At 43.3% G+C, this 21,671-nt stretch overlaps 1 protein-coding gene across 1 annotated transcript; it reads left to right on the top strand.

Moving 5' to 3' along the window:
* Positions 1-3,429: 3,429 nt before the first annotated feature.
* On the top strand, positions 3,430-21,050 carry LOC307236983 (caspase recruitment domain-containing protein 10; the record flags this gene model as incomplete). Its single annotated transcript, XM_080009583.1, has 24 exons — positions 3,430-3,625; positions 9,192-9,431; positions 10,994-11,131; positions 11,359-11,545; positions 11,654-11,792; positions 12,143-12,325; positions 12,476-12,595; positions 12,773-12,898; positions 13,033-13,215; positions 13,308-13,412; positions 14,726-14,759; positions 14,874-14,911; positions 15,086-15,174; positions 15,279-15,325; positions 15,809-15,920; positions 16,023-16,200; positions 16,302-16,425; positions 17,067-17,307; positions 17,455-17,524; positions 17,639-17,741; positions 18,322-18,480; positions 18,643-18,755; positions 19,065-19,189; positions 20,052-21,050. 24 exons carry the CDS (start codon positions 3,430-3,432, stop codon positions 20,257-20,259), a joined length of 3,258 nt encoding a protein of 1,085 aa, XP_079865709.1. The 3' UTR covers positions 20,260-21,050.
* Between the last annotated feature and the right edge of the window lie 621 nt (positions 21,051-21,671).

Here is a 21,671-nt window from a genome sequence, read left to right on the forward strand (position 1 = left end):
GGTGAGGGAAGGTGAGGATTAAGCCAGACCCGCTACATCATGACCATTCACCAGGCGGTTAGGCACCCGATGGGAAGATGATGGCAGACTTAGGCCAGAGGCTCTGCTTCCCGGCTGATATCGTGTCAACCAACCTTAGACCAGACCTTGTGCTATGGTCGGCCTCACTCCATCTCGTTTACATCGTCGAGCTCACAGTGCCCTGAGAGGATGTAGTGGAGGCGCATACAAGGGCAAGAAGCTGAGGTACTCTGAACATGCCTGCGATGCACAACAACGTGGCTGGAAAGCAAGGTCCGACTGGTTTAAGTAGGCTGAAGTTAGTTGTTAGTTGTTAGTTGTAAGCTGGATTGTGAGAGGCATAGGCTCCTCAGCTAAACGTTGCCTAAATCACCTACGCATGATAAACCCCAGCTACTGTCTACTGCAAGAATCTCACCTCACTGCATCCGAGCACCTCAAACTTAAAGCTAAATGGATTCATCAGATATTTTCTGCATCTATAATAAAAAAAAAGGTGTTTCTATATTGATCAATAAAAGTATCCCATGTCAGAATAAAACCACAATATCGGACACAGAAGGGCGATACATAATGATTAATGGAGTTTTCGGAAACATCAAATTAACATTAATATTGATGGCCCCACTGAGGACGATCCAAATATATTTTCAAAATTCTTAGAATTCTCGGACTCAATTATTATACTGTGAGGGACTTGAGACCATTCACAAACCAGAGATATTTACAAGTCCTAGCGTTCGTCTGACATTATAAAACAATATATATGTATATATGACTGATCTTGCTCTTGGCAATTGTTGGCGATCAAATAATCCACATTATAGAGAATACACATATTACTCACCACCCCAAAAAAGCTTTTCTAGAATGGACTTTTTTTTGACAATTAAGTCCAAAAGTCCAGTACTATCCAAAATCACTAATCCTGAAATCCATCTCCTCTTATAATCTTTGATCATGGGTTGATTGGTTTCAACCTCAAAAATGAAACCAACCCGAACCCTCATGGCAGGTGACGGTTTAACACCTCACTTTTCAGGGAGAAAGAATTTAACCAATTATTTTCCAGAGAATCGACATCCTTCAATGAAGTGAATGACTCTCTAGAAATATCACCATTATTACTCTGATAAATGGCAAAGGGAGTTCTGAGAGGTATTACTGTTTAATTCTCCACTCACAAGAAAAAGAAAGGACAAGAATGCCAAAATAAACTAGAACAACAATTAAAAAGACTTGCACTCCCAACAAGCCCACTCACCCACTGAGCAAATCCAAAATTAGATCCGGACAATTAAATCTCAACTTGATGATATCATCCATCAAAAGACACAATTCCTCTTGCAAAGAAAAGGTAAATTGTTTGAAATTCAATGACAAATCAGGTAAATTTCTTGCCAATCAATTGAAACACGATATAGAAAAAACCCTTATTACAGCCATCAAAGCCATTAACAGCCATTAAAATAATGTTTATCACTCAGATAATGAATCATATATATCAGACATGAACTCATCCCTTGATGATATCAACTTCCCTAAACTATCCTCACAGCAGGCTACCATATTAGATCAACCACCTACTCTAGAAGAACTGAGGAAAGCTCTCCGTTCTATGCCCAACAATAAATCACCTGGATCAGATGGCCACCAAGTGGAATTCAGTGAACACTTCTGGTCGCCTGTATCCCCAATATTCATCAGAATGGTTACAGAGATGAAGTCAACCTCCACCATGCCTCCGCGCATGAATACCTGAAAGCTGACAGCAGAGGTTAAAAATACATAAATAAATAAGAAAATAAGTAGGCTGCAGAGGGTTTGTAGTCACATCAATGTCAAGGCTACTCCGGGAGATGGGAGCATGAGGGAAGGCCCATCGGCAAGCAGTCAAAGACCTCTCCAGAATTGCTGAGAAGTGTCAGTGGCTCTGGATGAAGAGGCATCTAGGGGGTGAGGTCGGGATGCCGGGATTCACTGCTGAACACTCTGGTAGGTGTCCTGGGCCTATTAGCGAAACATCGAGGAAAGAAGGTGCCCACTTGATAACCGAGAAGATGCCATCACTCACTTGACCACCCTGCAGAGTCTAGGCAGCATGCATTACGTGTGCTTTAAAGGGATATTAACATCTTGTCCTACATAACAGATCTGCCTCTGTTTCCTACAAAAAAAAACATGAGAAAAGACACATTCTTTGCAGACACAAAGGGCCAATTCTGCCCGGCCAGTGTAGCCGCCAGGCTTGAGTCAGAGATGGGGCCACGGGGGGTCAGCTGCTGGGGGGAATGGAGCCAAGGCTGCAGTGCGCTGGGTCTGACAGGAATGGAAACAAGCAGACGTGAAGACCTCAAACGCTGTCCCTCTGTTAGCCTGTCTGCAACGTCTTAAAGATCACATCTTTACTAGCATTTAACCTACCCATATCTTTTTACAACCTAATAGTTGGGTTCATGCTTGGAGAGATTAACCCCATAAGAGGAGGTGCACACATTCGACTCCAGTAACAGCGAAAGTGGCCTTCCAGACCACCACCTTCCACATTCATACCTTCCAAATCATTATCACTTCAGTTATCATGTTATCTCTTTTGAATGTGCATTTTCACACATTCTACACATCCTGTTTCTATGTGACTGAGCATGTAATGACATGAGACATTCCAGGGAAACTGGGGTCTGGTGCCACCATCAATGGATTCTCTGTTTCGCTGTCACCTCAGAGACAACAAGAATGCCGGTCTCCGGCGTGCCCCCTCCCTCCAGGCCCGGTCAGCGAGTTATAGAGTATGGATCTGGTCTGTCTGTGTAGAGCGAGTCAGGAAGGAAGAGAGACTGTATGTGCGCTCAGCCACACAAGGAGACAGAAAAAGAGATGAAGGGGAGCAGACATGCAGGAATGAGTTATGAGTCTCAGAAACACGCGGAGTGGAAAAGCAGATCTTGTGTTGCAATATCTTCCCATGCGTAGATATATCATGCAGTACGTGTCCAGCATTCTTGGCTGAAGTGATCAAAAAGTTCTCTTTCATGGGAGACAAACACGCTTCCGGTACATTCCCAGCAAGGGCAGACTGAGGAATTCTGGGGCCCCGGGCAAATGTACACACAGGGTAACAGAGATTGAATTTTCTGTCTGTCTGTCTGTCTGTCTGTCTGTATGTCTGTCTGTATGTCTGTTTGTAATACCTGAGTGGTAAAACACAAAGAGTAACTGCTATGCATCAAAGCGTTTATCCATCTGAAAGAGGAGTTTGCCTTCTTAGTCAGACAGCAGCAGCAGAAGACACTCGTTATTCTGGAGAGCAGAACTGGTTCGGGTTTGATGTCTCTGAGAACAAAAAGGACAATTGATGGTTAATTCCTATCCATTCTCTGCAGTGTGAGAGGGGCTTATACCGCACAGATGAGACGGAGCGAACATCTCCTACTTGCGGTGGTGTTGGAGGGTTCTGCCGGCTCCTCCTCTTCCTCTCTGCTCAACGGGCTGGTGGTCAGAGCCTCCTCAACCACAGCGGTGCGTGGAGCAGTCAGGGACAGCCTTGGACGGTCACCACAGCTGAAGACTCCACAGATGGAGATGGTGCAGACTCAATGTGTGGGTAGGTTAAATGGAGAAATGTTGACAAATGGTGGTGGTGGCTCCCTCCCCCACAGTTGGCTGTGTGGAATCATCAAGTGTGAGCTAGAGATAGAAGGAGGTTGTTTACCTTTTAGAAACTGTAATAATTGGATGTTTTACTGTTGGGTTGCCCTATTTTGTGGGCATTGGTTTTGAAGTGTTGTAACATGAACACTCATCCTCAAATCTTTGCTGTTGAGGAAACTCCTTAAAAAGGCGGCTTTTTGCACAGGCTCAAACATCACACTGATTTCCCTCACTGTGACGTCAATAATAGAGACCAAGCAGCAATTCTGGCCCAAATTGGTTTATCGCCTTCTCTATGAGTTCTTTCACCCACTCTTTCTCTTTTAATGACTTTTGAATTAAAAGAAAATCCCTTTTCATCCCGGATGGAGCGAGACAAGGTGGCAAGATGGTTCTCTGCTGTCCATAACAGCAGAGAGTTTATCCCGAAAGGCTTTGGAAGAAACAGTAACTGTGGCAGCTCACTCAAAAGTGGGGATCATAGCTTCTGGTGAATTGGACGAGATAACGCTCCGCATGTCTCTGCCATCTTTAAAATAAACAGGAAACCACTGGTTAGAAATTGACTGGGTTGATACAACCACAGTAGATGATGCCGCTTCCTCAGTGAGATCTCTACTTGTATCTGTATCATGCATTCTGCTCCACCTGCCACTCACTCAAATCCTCAGCTGTCAGCAGAGACAGGAGCTGCTTTTGCTGCCAAGGCCTCAGGAACTGTACCATTATCTTACTCTATATACTGCATATATATATATATATATATATATCAGATTCAGGTTAAGAAGTTGATATGAAGTACAAGTATATAAAGTATAAAACAGGAACCAGAAAATGTATCTGGTGATATATTTTGGGGTGATCATCAAACAAAAAAGCAAGTCTTTACATAGTATTTCTGGTCCCGGCAGATGAAAATGCAGTGTCTCTATCATGCTTTTCTAGCCTCTAAGGCCACTCAAAGCGCTTTACATGGTGCATGCCTCACATCCACACGCTGATGGCAACATCAGCCATGCAAGGCGGCAACCAGCTTGCCGGGAGCTCTTGGGGGGTTAGGTGTCTTGCTCAGGGACACCTCGACAAATTAGCCAGGATCAAATCGCCAAAGCTGACCACTCTATCTACCTTTACTGCTCAAAAAGAACAACACCTTTAAATCTTTAAATTACTACAACTTTAAACTACTACTAAATTACAACCCAAGCAACCATCACACGGCGCATGGGCTTGTTCGATTCCTCTCTCAGGGTTGCAATAAATCAAAACTAAAGTACACTGAAACTTTAAAGTATACTATCAAACGATCAAATCTACCACACAACTACGACTGGGGGAAAAAAGTAACAGCTATAGACCATGGAGCAAAACACGCCGATGCGCTTGATAAAATTCACACCCTCAGTCCATTGACAGTTTACACAAGGTTCTAAGCGAACGACCCAACTACAGGATGCTTTTGATTTTAATACAAAAAAAAACAACTGTATGTGGTTCGTACCAACAGGGTGTTTGTTGTCCTGGTCAATATGAGTGGAGATAAATATGGGATTATACTATAGTATAAGGTGTATTGATTATTGATTATGTCTATTTTTCATAATGTAGACTGTACGCCCCTTCCCGGGTGCGATGCTGACACCCTGGCTTAAGTAGGATCAACCATTCAGGGGAGGCCCATGGTACGAAGGGTAACATTTCCTGCCTATGTGTAAAGAAAAGCACAAATTCTTCCGTCGGGCACCCAATATTTCCATTTTCCAATCATACCGTAACTTTGTCCTGTCACTATGCTTTGTGTTGGCTCCACAAGAAACCCAAATAACTTTATATACTCACTGTACTAGATTATTGCGTGTTTTTTTTCCTTTTTCAATTTAACAAGAGAATAGTTTTCTTCCTTTACATATTATTCATCAAATGTAAATTATTCTGTCAGGTCCTCATAGGCCAGGCTATAATAACAATGCTGAGATAGCAGTGCTATACACGCATAAAAACAACAACAACAAAGGGGGTGAGACTACAGTCTATGTGTCATCGTGTTGTTGAATGGGGAGGTCTTTCGTTTTGGCACCTCCCCAGATGACTAATTACTTTCACGAGTAAAATAAAAGCCTCTTAAAAAAAAAAAAAAGGAAGCACTGTGAAGGTTGCTTCTAAGGTATTTGGAGTGAGTCACATTTCAGTGCAATCGTGTCATGAGTCGCAGGGTTAGAACGAAGACTTCTACTTGATAATAAGACACAATTCGACATAAACCAGCGTTGGCGGATTGCGCCACTTGCTGGGCGAGGATATCCAGTTTACCCTGGGCGTCTGGGAATGCAGAGGCCGTTGGACGATCGCCGTGGAAGAGGGAGGAGAGGGACAGGGAAGCGTGTGAGTGTGTGTGTGCGTGTGTGTGTGTGTGTGTGTGTGTGTGCGTGTGCGTGTGTAGGCGCGCGGGCGTGTGTGTGCATGCAGACAGCTAGGTAAGGTAGGGCAAACAGTCCTTGCCTAGTTCCTGTCACTGCCGTGGAAACATTGCTCAGCGTCAGGAGTGGGGTGAAGCAACACATTACTAGTGGGGACTTTATTTGTTTTCACTGCTCCTCTATTCCGCACATCAAACCCGAGGCCCGCGAGGGGACATGAGTGGTAAGTTTGGCATTTGGTCTCCAGCTTTTATTGTTTGAAATACACGTTATCAGTAAATGTTATTGATGATGATGATGATGATGCTGTGTACGATGATAAATGGTCGACTGGTCACCCTTTTCTGAAACCAGTTGTTTTATTATTATAATTATGTTATTTGTATTCTTATGTATTTCTATATGTATTTACAATGTGTTATTTATTATTATGTTATCAAAATCAAACACTCTTAATTTTTCTGAATCTCTTTATTGGGAGTGCATTTTCATAAATAAGGGATTTGTCTTGGTAATAGTTGGTGAATTTTAGTGCAGACAGACGAGTAGAATAAAGAAAGAATTCCTACATGTTAAAGAAAAATACAATATATACAGAATATACAAAATGTGCGCTAAGCAACAGATAAATTACAAATGATATATATGATGGTGGTAAAATATCAGCAAGGATGAAAGTATTGACTGGGTATAAATATAAATAAATACAGTAGGATATTTCTATGCATAACTAATGATATTAAAAATAATATGTATATGTATACAACAGTATGGACTGGTCACGGATGGGTTGCCCCGCAACGGTCCCCCGCTCGTTTTCGATGGGACTTCTCCGAAGTGGGGTCCCGTCAAAATTGCACCCGTCGCTTACAAAGTGCTACTCAACTGAACCCAAATGGTCATACAAGTACGGCACACTTTGCAACGCAAACTACCTTGAAGGACCGCATGGTGATAACCCACTGCGATGGCGCAAATCGCCGGTTGTGTGTAAACGCCCAAAATAAGATAGAAAAGATCATTTCCACATTCCACAATTTCAGCATGTCAACATTGCTCCCGCTGCTCCCTAACGACATGTGGTTGGAAGATACATTACAACAATTTTGATGTATTGTATCACAACCTTTTTTTTGAGCATTTGGGTTTGGGTCCGTCTAACTTACGTCAGTACAAGAATATTGCACAGTTTATCACACAGGAAATACACTTGAGTTGAACAGACTTATACATATATCGATCTAAACACCTGCCTGCTTCACGTTACTTTGTGCCATTAAGCCAAGAACTATAAAGTACTTCAGATAAAGTGTAATGTTTTGTTTGTAGTGTTTAAACTATTAATTATTTTGCAAACAAAAACCTTTATTAGTCATTGCAGTGTTCGTTTTCACTATTAACGTGTTATTTATGGTATAGGGTGTGTGTGTGTGTGTGTGTGTGTGTGTGTGTGTTTCTGACACCTGTGTCATGCATTTGGTCATCGTCATATGATCAAAAGTCACATTCCCCTGCTAAGACTCAATGGACTATTTACAAGCGACAGATGGAAGATGACACAGATTCCAGACACCAGACCTGTCAGGGCCTGCCTGTGTTCACCCAGAGAGCTCTCAGCAGCTCCCTAGGAGAGACAGGGTCCACTTACTGTAGCTCCCGTTGCTGCCAAATAGTGGGTCTACAGAGACTATACAAGAGGAGAGAGAGAGGAAGGTGCTATTTTAGAGTAAATGGTTAACCATGAAGCTTCACAATGGTGCTCTGTAGAGGCTAGAAAGTGATTCCTGGATTTCAGTTTGTGTGCATAATACGTAGCTCTGTTTAAAATATTTTATCAGGGCCTTGTGCACTTTGGCAGCTATTCAAAACTAACAGCCAAGTGCATTTTAAATATATGTACTCATTTATTGACTTAAGTACACGCATCCATCTCAATACCGCTCAACAAGGATTTGTGGCGTCTGGTCTCCTTGTCCTCGTGAATCTGTTATCATCATCATAATTTTTAGTTTATTAATAAGTCACAACTGCTGAACTTGTGGATGGGGCAAAATTGCATTGCATTAGCAAAATAAATGTGTGTGGGCAAGTTTCGAAGATAGCTTGCCAAAAGCCAAATACAAATTTGATGTTACCAATTTGTGCATATGGTAATTGAACCAAATCGAAGCTGACCAGAGTGAAAGACATACGTTCAGACCATTAAAAATACAATACAGACCAGAGTTCACGCCCTAAAATTGTAAAAAAAAAAAAAAAAGGAAAACCTCATTGTCTTCAATCTTCACTGGTATATGTCTGCACCATTTTTTCTATTGAATCTAGCAACAGTGCACCCACATGTGCCAAATTGTATTTAACCGCGAAGGAATGGTTGAAGATGTCTCAATTAATAAACGTGATCAATATAGGGTCTAGAAAGCACTACTCCACCGCAGCTACTGCTACGATTTATAGAAAGTGACTCCATTTCCCACCTTTTATTCCTTGCCTCAGACATTCGCATACAGATCATTTTTCATTTTCTTCCTGCTTCTTCACCCTTAATAGGAAGTATGGACCCTCTCCCACATTGGAAAGTGAATGGGGCCTCTTATACCTCACTGCACCCATCTGCTTCAATGTTTCTCTAGACTGGCCATATGAATCACGTCTGTATTTTCATTCCTCTGCGCTGAGACACAATAACATCCAGCAAAAAGTGTCCTCCCAACTTTTGTTTATGGCCCTCATAACCGCCGACCCCTGAGCTCTTACATGGATAAATGCTGTGGTAATCATCGTCTGCCGTCAAATACATTTACTGCTCATGCTATCTATGAAAGAAAAAGAGGTCTTTGGCTCATTGGCCACAACTCGAGCCAAAGTATCCACCACATCTTCTATCCGAGATATGACAACATATCCACTCTCCGTAGGTCAAATCACTGCATGGTGAATGTTAATCGACCAGGCTGGTATTCAGTAGAATATGAATCCACTCAGCATAAGTGGAGACCGTGCAGCAGGATATGCATGTTCAATACATGGGTGCGACTGTGTGCAGAGCCCTTATCAGCAACTTTCAGTTGAATCACTCAGAGCTGCTGCACTCTCTTCCAGGCATCACAGGGTGGGTAGGGGAGTATGAGCGGTCCCAGGAGGTGCGGCCATCCTCCCCCTGGTCAGAGGAGCGCTGCGAGGAGGTGTGGGACCGCGTGGAGGGGGTGAGGCACAAGCTCACCCGCATTCTCAACCCGGCCAAGATGACCCCCTACCTCCGCCAGTGCAAGGTCATCGACGAACAGGACGAGGACGAAGTCCTGAACTCCACCCAGTACCCCCTGCGAGTCAGCAAGGCCGGTGAGAGAGAGAGAGAGAGAGAGAGAGAGAGAGAGAGAGAGAGAGAGAGAGAGAGAGAGAGAGAGAGAGAGAGAGAGAGAGAGAGAGAGAGAGAGAGAGAGAGAGAGAGAGAGACTTTTTTTTGACTTTTAAGATTCATTTATTTGCAGTAAGTCATGTCACAGCAGGAGCAACTTGATCACGAAGGAACCAAAAAACCAGAGACAAATCAATCAACAGGTAAATAGGCAGTCAGAGTACAGACATCCCTCTTCAGAGATAACTAACAGCTGTTCATTATAAGGACAGCTCCCTCTGTAGCCCAGACTTCCTCCTTTGTACAGTTTACCTCCTTGGAGAGAGAGAGAGAGAGAGAGAGAGCGAGAGAGAGACTTTTAAGATTCATTTATTTGCAGTAAGTCATGTCACAGCAGGAGCAACTTGATCACAAAGGAACCAAAAAAACATAGCAAAAAAACAGAGACAAATCAGGAGAGGAGAAGATTACATTGTTACTAATGAGTCATCGGATTAACTTGACAAAAATAGCTTTAATATGTAATAAAGTGAAGATTTTAAGTTCAGAAAACCTAAAGCTGTTTTCACAGTGAGTAAACGATCTTAAATTGTAATAAATTCAATTTTAACTTAATTCAATTTACCTTAATTTCATTTACCTTAATTCGATCAATTTACTCTCCCTTCAAGCTTATAAGGCTCACCCTTGAGTCGGAATATGTTTACCGTTCATTAACACTTAGATTCACTTTGGTGAGATAAATGCAGGATCGAACACTATCGTTATTTATTATTATTAACTGCTATTTTACCTGCATAGGTAACACTGGGATTCATTTCAGTACTTAGTAAGAGGGAAGATGAATTGAGAAATGTATTGCAATTTAAGACTGTTTTTCTCAAGGTACTAGAGACACTAGAGAATCTTTTTAAATCCGAGAAGATAGAAAGTATGGTTGTTAAATTAAGTAAGAAATGAACTTCAAATAAGAAAGGAAGGTGTAGATTTTAGGTTGAGAAGTCCTAAAAAAAAGTACAGTATGGGGTTACCAAACGGAAGCATTCCTTTGTAAGTAGATCCAGTGACAAAGTGAATGCAGGGTTTTTCAATCTGTATTTGAAGGGTGAAAGGAAAGACAGGAAGAAATCACAGAACCATAAACTTAAGTCAGATGATAAAAATTAAATTAGCAGTTCAACCTCACAGATTTCATGCTTTCGGTTTCTTCACTCTGAGATTCCCGATGCAGCATTATTGTTTGGCTTCAAGTTTGGACGGGTCACCTGTGAAGTGAAGGCGGTGAAGACAAACCACGTTGACATCATTCTGACAGGTGGAGGCAGGACGAGCCAAAGCGAGAGGGAATGAGATGAAAGGCATGGTGAAGTACAGGGGGAGTGTGAGAGCAGGAAAGAAGCCAGATGGGGAGTGAAAGAGGAGACGGAGGCGGGGGGAAGGTTAAGTCATGATGTCAGCAAAGAGGAGAGGAAAAGAAACAGCTGGGGCTGTCTATCTGAGATATTAACAATGCACACGCTGGCTCCCCTGTAACTTTTTACTCAAGGCCGCCTGCTGGACATCCTGCGAGGACAGGGCCAGCGAGGGCTACAGGCCTTCTTGGAGTCACTGGAGTTCTACCATCCAGAGCAGTACACCCGGCTGACCGGGAAACAGCCCACGCAGCGCTGCTCGCTCATCTTGGGTAGGCGTTGGGGCACACCGTGCGTGGGTGCGTTGGGGCCTTGTGTGTGTCTTTGTGCTTCACTTCAGTGTTCCTCATTCAGTCACTCTCTGACCGGGTGCCTACAAAACCACACCCTGCCTGATGTGTCCATTCATCTGTTCATGTGGACATCAACTTGTCTGCCTGCACACAGATTGAAAGTTAAAACTGCACGTGTTAACTTCTCCGACTTCCTCCCGGGGCAGACGAGGAGGGTCCCGAGGGTCTGACGCAGTTCCTGCTGCTTGAGGTGCGTAAGCTGAGGGAGCAGCTGCGGAACACCCGCCTGTTCGAGCGCCGCCTCTCGCAGCGCTGCCGGGTGGCCGAGGAGGAGCGCAGCCAGGCCGAGCGCGAGGCCCTGGTGTTTCGTCAAGACCGCCTGCAGTTGGAGAGGTATGGCCGTCGTCTCCATCGGGGAGGAGGAGCTGGCGAGGGGCCGATTATGTGAAGTGTTGACGTGAACCGAGCGCTTATAGAGCTTTTAAATGGTTTGGTCTCCAGGCTGCGGCAGGACTGGGAGAAGGACAGTCAAGAGCTGCACAGGCTAAAGGACAGGTACCAGGAGCAGGCTGTGAGATATTTCAGGTCCCTGGAGGAGCAGGGCAAGGCCTCGGCCCGCGAGAAGGAGCTACTGAGCCAGGTGAGAAAATAACAACAGTTCACGTTTTTATGAGTAGTTACTTACCTCCCTCTGTTTAGGTAAGGAAAGGGAAAACACTACAGTTTCAGCATTAAGGAAACCGAAAACGGAGCAATGTTTACAAGCACCACTCCTTTACTAGTCACCCATTTAAGGACCTACTAAGACAGACTCTTTAGGCTATTAAGTGTTGACAGTCTTGGGCACGGCGAGAGAAAAAAGAAAAAAACCTTGCATTATTCTCTAATGATTTGCTAAACTTTAGAATAACGATGTATTTTATTAGATACATACTTTGAATAAAAGCCAGGATATCGGTTCAAACCTGATGTTCTGTTTACCCTATGTAGATCGAACAGCTGAAGTCCAGGATGATGGAGACAGAGAAACAAAATGACGGTGCTCGAGCCAACTCTGTTGGAGTCAAAAGCAACAGTTTGGTCCGCAGCAGTACAAACAGTGCTCCGCCTCGGGTACCGGAAAAACCTCTGCAATATAATGTGATCTTGAAAGCGGTGAATACTGGGACTCAGGTGAGAAATTTTCTCTTGTGGGATAGGCAATTATACAAGATTAGAAAAACTGTCAGTCAATTCCTCTTTTTTTTAATTAAACCACATTAACCATTCAGTATTTTCTCAGTGAGTAGGACCCCCATTTCTTTTGTGGGTCTTTTCCATCAGGCCCTGGTGGACATCCTGCAGCAGGACCGCCAGGAGGCTGCTGAGCAGAGACAGGAGCTGTGTGATACCATCACCAGACTACGGGGGGAGCTAGAGAGCACAGAGGAGCACACAGACATGGTGAACTTTAAAGTGCTTTTAAGCATCATTTCATTTCATTCTAATTTCGCCTTCAACTAGATGCATGCTAAGATAACAAGAAAACACATTTGTTTCGTATGGGTTCATTTTCCTCTTCTTAAATGTGAACCATGAGCTTACTGCCACTAAATGGTTGTTTTGCTGCGGACTATTTAGCTGGAGTCGCAGTGCAAGCAGCTACAGCTGAAGGTGAGGGCTCTCCAGCTGGACTGGGAGACGGAGCAGAAGAGGAGTGTATCCTACTTCAACCAGATCATGGAGCTGGAGAAGGAAAGGGACCAGGTCAGTGGTGAGGTCTCATGCCATATCAGGAAGTGTGCTCCTAAATTATGAAATTATTTTACTGTATGGTGTGTCTTTGAGCTCCAAAAAAATTGTTGCGCTTCTTTCTTGCTTTTATCTAATAACGCCAACAGGCCCTGAGGAGTCGCGACAGCCTCCAGCTAGAGTACACCGACTGCCTGCTGGACAAGAACCGCCTGCGCAAGTGCATCGCCGAGCTGCAGGCCAACGTGGAGCAGCAGCGGGGGGAGCTGGAGAGGGAGAGGGAGAAGGAGCAGAGGGAGCAGAGGGAGAAGAGCAGCCCCTGCCTGCACTGTGTGAGTACGCGGAGGGATAGCACACACAATTCACCTTATTAAAACACATGTTTCTTTCGTCTGCGTCTGTCCTGACTCCCGTTCCCCCCCAGTCGCACTTGTCTCTGTGCTGTGAGGACCAGTGCTACAACCCCTGCTGCTCCCTGGACCTGGACCTGAACCCCCAAATTAACGGCACTCACGTGCAACTGCGAAAGGTCAGGACTCACTGGACTAAAGCCCCTTTCCCACTTGCACTCAAAGCCGTAAATCCACTGGCAATGTTCCATATTGACGTAATGTGGGAACAGAAGCTGGTGTCGAGGTTGCGTCAAAGATGTTCTATAAATGTCCCCACTCACTACCTTGTATCATTTCCGGTAAAATGCCATTACGGCCATAGACGGCTGTGTTGGAATGAATGGATGCAGTAACATTGCCGGGACACACATGTAAAGGGTTATGTCCGTCTGACGTCAGACACTTTCACGTGGAGCGAGTGGACCAGTCACAAGACGCCGCTGTCCCTGTCTCTGTCCAGTTCAGCATCCAACGCTCTCTTAATTTTCCTTTTAATGTATCAAATGCGTGTTTCTGATTCAAGTGGATCATGAAAAAACATTACTTGCTACAAACTTGAATATTGAATGTTGAATATTAGGGATGCACGGATGACGATTTTTTTCGATTCCGATTGCCGATTCTTTGCAAATGACTGTCTATAAAACTTTTGTGCAGTGGTTCAGCAGAAATCTATATTTTTTTTGAAAAATGTTGCACGCATACGTCCACATACTGTACGTCCTCTTTTTGCGTGCTGTTTGAGCTTTGAGCTTTGTCTGTGCACCGCGCCGTGCGCTCTGCTGCTCCGATCGTCGCTCTCTGGCGTGGGGGGTGCAGACCGCACTGGGTGACTTCTGCTGGACTGTCCCTTGCGTCATCTATTCCGGCATTATCATATATATATATATATATATATCATATATTATGGCATGTGTGAAAAGGCGCAAGATGCAAATGCTCCAGAATGTAGCTGCATGTGTGAATAGTGAAACTCACTAGTGGTGCCGGAAATGTTATCCCTGTAATTTACCGGGAACTGTGTGTGAAAGGGGCCTGATATAACTAACTTTGTCATATGTGTGATGTGACATATATTTTTATTATGTCTTAACATAACAGTTTAGTATGCGATTGTGGCGATATGGTTTCCTCCGGAGGCGTCTTGTCTTAAATTGTGTCAGCAGTCTTTCTTGCAGAACCCACTTGAAATAAACCTAACTGGAATGGCTCAATTTTAGCTGTTTCAGGCATGCCCTTTCATGCACTTGTTAAGAGTCATGTACCGATGGTTGTCTAAGGAATGCAGCACTAAAGCTTCTTGGTGCTTGCACTGGTTATTACAATTATTTTACATAATGTGAAGGCTTTTGCCAAAAAAACATTGTGCATGCAGAAGCATGTTAGTACCTGCACCTCGCAGTGCTTTTCAGCAGCTACGGGTTGTGATGTGAATTCTTGTCTTCAACAGGTCCCTAGAGGCCGAGGAAACGGTGATTCTATTGGTAAGTTGGTAGAATTAGTGTTCAGAAATAACCCCCCATGCTGACATACTGTATTTATATGGCCTTTTTAGGTTAATCGAACCCTTTGGTCTTAAATATAAATCCATTTCACAGTGTCTGGTTTCAACTCTGAGGAGAATCTGCTTTCATCAGTGAGTTTCCAAACCACCTCTACCGTAGACATGCATAGTCAAGGAAGATGAGACTGGGATGTTTTTTCCAATCAAAGCCTCAGCGTCATTACATTTGAAAATTCATGTCCACAGACTAGAATAGAAGACATCCTTTGCATTCAATGTTTTCATACAGCATCTCTCTATCTTCAGGCAGAGGATAATGCGAAGGAGATAAATAGGCTCTCCACCTTCCCCTTCCCTCCCTGCATGAACTCCATCAACCGTCGATTCAACGCAGAGTAAGTTTCCCAGCCCAGCATTAAACTGCTGAAAATAACTTGAATTGTTCGGAGATGTGTTTTTTTTTTCACTTGCAATAACGTTGCTTCCCTGTCTGAAAAAGGTTTGACTTTGACTCCTGGGGCAGCGATGAAAATGAAAGCTCTATAGGTATGTGTATTTTGTTTTTGTCATCCTTCTCACACTTCCAGGTGTACTGTCCTCCATGGCACTTCATATATCAAAGGTCATAGATTTATTAAAAGTGATTTGAATGTAAAGATCATAGAGTAATATATAGAGAGGCTAATGTGCTCTCACTAAAATGAACATCTCGTTACTAAGAGAGACCTAAGAACAAATTGCTTATATGAAAAAATACAATTTAATTTATTTTAATTCACCTTACACAATTCAATCACAAGTTACAGATCACACTCTACAGCAATGGTGCTTCGTGCCAAAAACTAACCTTCCCAGTTGGTGTTGGTACCAGGACAGCTTACTTTAAGAGCTGACCATTCTTGTGCTCTGAAATCATGATGGTTGATTTTTAGCAAATTGAAGAAGTTGAATATCCAGGCAGGTTTTAACAGCAAGGCATGGAGCACGTTGCATGTTCATCCCGTGACGTGCTGTCTTTTTGTTTTCCAGGCGACAACTCTCTGAGGGACTCCTGGATCTCTGTGCACTCCCGCCTGTTCTCCCCTGACCGGTTCCACCTGGCCCCCGTCCCTCCTCCAAAACCCACTCCCAATCTACTCAGGTACAGCTTCACTGGCTTAAAAAAAAAGTACAAATCTGACAAATTTTTCGCATTAAGTGTCCGCATTCGACTAAAACAATGACCTGCTTTGCCGTTTTTCAGGGTGGAACCTCTCTCCCCGTCGCCCAGCCCCCCTACCTCCCCCAAAAAGGGGAGGGACAGCTTGGCGGATGACATCGCCATAGTCGGGGGAAACTGCACTGGGATCTTTGTCAGCCACGTCACACCGGGCTCCCGGGCCGAGCTGTGCGGCCTGAAGGAGGGCAGCCAGCTTTTAGAGGTGAGCTTGCGAGTGTGTGTGTTTGTTGGTATGCATTTAGATTCCGTTCCTATTCTTAGGAACTTACGATTGTGACCCCGCTTCCCCTCCTCTGTGGTCAGCTGGAGCGGGTTCTGTTCGGTGGAGGCAGCATGCTGCTGGGCCAGTGCACCGCAGAGGTAGCCCACTTCTCTCTGCAGTGGTGGCGCGAGCCGGCATCGCTCAAACACAAGGACAACACTGAGGGTGAGTGATTCAAGATTCAAGAGGTTTATTTGTCACATACATGTACATACGATCATACATATATGCAGTGAGTGGGAGTGTTTTTATTTGTTTTATTTGTTTTTTGTCTAATCGGTGTATGCGGGTTCAGAGTCTGATGTTCCACGTGAGGTTCCCTGCTTTATAGGGCCGGATATTTTTATAGGACTTTTATTTTTTAAGGTCTTTTAATTTTTATCTTTAGATAAAAAGATAGATAGATAGATAGATAGATAGATAGATAGATAGATAGATAGATAGATAGATAGATAGATGCAATGTTCCAGCAGCTCATATAAAAAAAACAATGGGCAGTCATAATTACAAACATTAAAATAAAAATATAAAGGGAAAGTGTCAATATTTGTGGAAAAAGTGAAATATCCAGTAAACCTCACAGTTGACTGTACATAATAAAATGTGGCAGGATAATGGTAAATAAACCTGACATTTAGAAAGTATCTATCTTTTGACAGAGTCTTCAGACTGATTTTTCTTTTTTTTTTTAACCCTCCTGTTATGTTGTTGGTGAAATTGACCAGTAAAATGTAGGAATTTTACTAAATGGAACCATTAAAAGCCATAGCAGTCCCTCTACTTCTATTCACTACATGGTGCTTCAGCGTACTCCAAGCTGTGCTCCCAGCTGCTGTTGCCCGCCTTCCTGGGTGCCGACTCCTTTTATGTGCGTGTTAACCTGGACATTGCTCCGCACGGGGACCCGCCGTGTCTGGGCGCCCGCTGCAACGACATCATCCATGTGACGGACACGCGCTACAACGGGAAGTATCAGTGGCACTGTCAGCTGCTGGACCGCAGGACCGCGAAGCCCCTGCAGGCGGGGGCCATGCCCAATTACAACAGGTAGGCTACAGTCCATTAAGGGAGAGATTAGTAAGGTTTTAAAAAAGTGGGTACTCTCTTTGATAATTTTTTATTTATTATTATAATGTGTATTATCTGTCAATCTTATCGTTTTTAAAAGATCAAATGCACTATTTTCGATCTCAGGGCCCAGCAGTTGTTGCTGGTGATGATACAAACGATGACCCTTGAGCAGAACAATCTGAAAAAGAAGGTGGTATGTCTAGTGACTCTGAAATTTCAACTGTAAAATTTGCCTTTTCGAGGCACAGGTAAACGAAGATTCTTTTTGGTCATTCTTTGCATCTTTTTCTATTCCCCTTTATCCAAGATTTCCAAAAAAGTGTCTAGCCGTGTGCGACTGGTCAAGGCGGTGGCCCCTAATTGTTGCAGTGGTGGTTCCACGTCGCAGGTCTTCTACACACTCAGCCACCGTAAGCAAAATAATATATATTGTATAATATATCATAATAAAAACAGAAATTAATAGTGATAAATAGATTTAACATTTTTGTGAATTAATAATTGAAGAAATCAGTTGTTGCAGCAGCAAAAATCTGCTAACTTCACAAGTTAGAATAATATAACAATTTAAAAAATCTAGAATTAAATAAAATAAAACCGACTAAAATAATAAATAAATAACAATAATAAAACAATGGATTGCATTCAGTAAATAAATAAGAATAAAAAAAATTCACATACATGAACCACCCGCTGTGACAGAACTATGATTAAAAAAGGGCCTTTGCGCATTATGGTGTGAATTGCCACCTCCTGTATTTTGTTTTCCATTTTTCATCTATTTAATGTTTTTCTATGGCGCTCCTGGCTGCAATACATTGATTCCACAGTCGCTAACATAGAGAATATGGCAGATGATAGGCAGGTTTAACGGGAAACATCTACACCATTTAGCACATCCAATAAGATTGAAGAACATGTTTTGTTAATGAAAACGGAGGCGTGTTTTTTGTGTGTTGCACTGTACACTCATGCTTCTGACCCTCGCAGGGTACGAGGATCACCTGATCCCGTACAGCTTGGTCCAGCCGGTGCACGTTCGGACAAAGCGGCCAGTCATCTTCTCTCCCTCGCTGCTCTCCCGAGGCCTCATAGAGAAGCTGCTGCAGCCTGCCGAGTCCGGCCTGGACTTCAACACCTGCCCACCAGGTGGACATGGACACACACACACACACACACACACGCACATGCACACCTGTGCCAAAATGTAGCAGTGGATATGCCATTGTAAGTGGAGACCCTTGCATGCAAATACAGATAAAATCATTGGAAACCTTATTTATACGAACGTTGGTCCCTTATGTGCGGCAGAACCTATCCAGGCCTCCGAAAAACAGGACAGAAGAGTGTTTTTGATGAATTCCTCCACTCCGGAGCAGCCTCTGGGGATTCGGTTGCAGTCAATACAAGAAGTCATCAGCCAGGTATGAAGAAAAATGACATCACTCTATTTGTCTTTACTTCATTTTGAGCTGCACTCCATCGTACAAAGTCCATGTTTGCAAATATCCTTACTCCCCAAAAATCAATGTTTTTATCGCCGTTTTTTTTTTCCCCATATTCACCATTCATAACTAAAGTAGGTTGTAGGCTTTCCCTTGGTTTGAAGCGTTACATGAAAAGAGGTTTGAATGTGCAGCGTATGTGAGTGAGCCTGATTGCACATCAACTCAGTCTCTCCTTGTCTTTTCTCTCTCTCCTCTCTCTCCACTCCCTCGCCCCCTCCTTCTCAGGATAAGCACTGTCTGCTGGAGCTGGGGCTGACCAGCGTGGAGGCCATGCTGAGGCAGGGGCTCTACCCCATCGTGATCCACGTCAAACCCAAGAACAAGACACACAAGAGACACAAGATACTCAAGTAGGCGCCAGCGGCCCTTGATGCTTCCTTCAAGAGCAACTAAGTGATCGTTATATAATAAAACATCATCAAGGTTCACATTACAATTCAGCGACGGCAACAGGAATGCTTATATGAAAATCAACATTACAAGATGAAATTATCTTATTGAGACTTTAGTGCAACTGTGAGGTGAAAATTGGCTGCAGTCATAAACGGCTTTGCTGTTACATGATGTGTTCATTTGCATTTCGACCTTCATACTGTATAAAGTTGAAATGAAAATTTCAACACTCTGCAATGGGTCTGTTTCTATTTGTGTACTTATGTGATTTTCATTTGAGTTTATAATTACTGTAACTGCTTGGGGGCTCCTAAAAGTCAGTATTTTTTTAATATATAATTTTCTTACATTTTTTTTTGTTTTATACTGCTTCTACATAGCCAAATGTGTGTTCACGATTTTGAATTACGTTCCGCAATCAGGTATTTCTGACATTGATCTAACTATTCACAAAGCATTTTGTAACATTACAATATGTTGTATGTAATGTTTTCCCACTTGGTCCAGTGTTAACTAGACAAGTAACACGTGTAATATGCAAGACTATTGTCTACTATGCCATACTCATATTTAGTTTTAAACCAATGATCCAGTCTTTTGAGTTTTTTTCCTTGGTTTATTGCTCACGTTTTTCACTCAAAGGGGGGATTTACATTGATGCGTGGGCCACAGTTGGTCCCCGGGCCGCCAGTTGAATAGCCTGGAGTACATTTCTTGTCTGGCATGTGAAGGAAGCTATTATTTGACTTTGTGAATAACAGGCCCATTAATAACGCTTTATCTGCCACTTTAAGCCCTTCTTCCCTTGGCTCTTTCTAGGAAGCTGTTACCCGGACGTAGGGAGGAGGGCGTGATGGAGGAGGGGTACCAGACCGAGGAGCTGCAGCTGGAGACGCTGCCCCTCGTCTACTTCACCCTGGAACCCAATACCTGGAGCTGCACTGAAGAGCTGCTGGCCACCATACGCAACGCCATCCACCTCCAGCAGGAGGCAGCGGCCTGGGTGGAGCTGGACAGGCTGCAGTAAACCAGTAGCGTACCAGTAAACCACCATACCAGTAAACTACCATAGGGGCTGGTTTCCCAAGAGGATCTTTACCTCCCAAAATATGTTCATGGAACATACTGCCACCTGCCACCATCTATACCGGTGGTTCTTACTGGGGGCCACACGGTCCCCAGTAAAATAATTAATAGTTCAACTTCACCAACAGCTATAAGACTGTATTAGAAACGATGTAGAAGCTGGGTGGTGTTTTGAATTTCTTGTCTATGAGTCAAGCTGGACTGACCGTAGGACAGAGGAGCCACAGCGCTGAAAGTGGTGGCCCTCCCATGTTCGCGTATTCTATACCTAACGATGTTCTATGTGTTTATATAATATTCATTTGATTTATTTTTAGATACAAAAGAACACATTCCCTGTTTTGAGTCAAGAGAGTTTGCAGCACTTACATGTTTTTTGTTTAATTTGTACTGTTATCCTTAAATGTGAACACTCTACACCAGTGGTCTCCAACTCAAATGACCTGGGAGGCACTGGCCAGGTTGTCTTCTTTTAGGGGGGCCGTGTTGAGCTTCAAGGGAAAACAAGCCTGTTTTGTTTCGGGGTTTTTTCTCCCGCACATTAGTGAATTGCCTGGTAATCCTGTTAGAAATAGCTCCCTTATGATCTATTTGATTCTGTTTCATATTTTGAAAACATTAAGTGCATTTGGGTGGATTAATTAAGGAGATGTAGCAATATATTATCACCATGTAGCAGCCCACGTTAAATGTGTGTGTGTGTATATATATATGCTGGATATCATATATAATAAACAGTATTTATGAACTACAACCCACTCTAAGTCAGATTTGTTACTCCAAAATGCACAACACACAGAAGCTCAGATGATAAATAACTTCAGCAGTGCATAAATGATACGAGCATGTAACAAAAATAAAGAAAGAAAAAAATATATATATATATAATTTTTTTAAATTATATATATATATATATATACATATATATATATATATATATATATATAAAGGTCTGAATGAAACAAAAAATAAACAAAATAATAAAATTGAGCAACGAGTTAACGACACCTGAGATGTGTGCGCTTGTGCTGCGTTCCATTGGGACCAGAACCCGGAAAAACCCAACCTACTACTAATTGGCGCAAAGGAAGTTCCCAAGTTCCCTCCGCGTCAGGTTGTGTTAAAAAAAATGCAAACTTTGATCCAACCCGCTCTGTTTGTTTTAGCGCCCGTGCAATTTTTTGTCTAATCCCCACAATCTGCCGAACAAACACACAGTTTCTCCCTGCGTCCACGTCTCCGCAAAATAGGCCATGGAACACATACAGCCAAGTAAAGCTCCAAACGTGGTGCGTGCGCGGCCGAAATGACCGAGTTCCGATTTCTAACGGAATGCAGCATTGGCCGCACGTC

The sequence above is a fragment of the Zeus faber genome (genome assembly GCF_960531495.2).
Source record: "Zeus faber genome assembly, chromosome: 11".
NCBI classification, from domain to species: domain Eukaryota; kingdom Metazoa; phylum Chordata; class Actinopteri; order Zeiformes; family Zeidae; genus Zeus; species Zeus faber.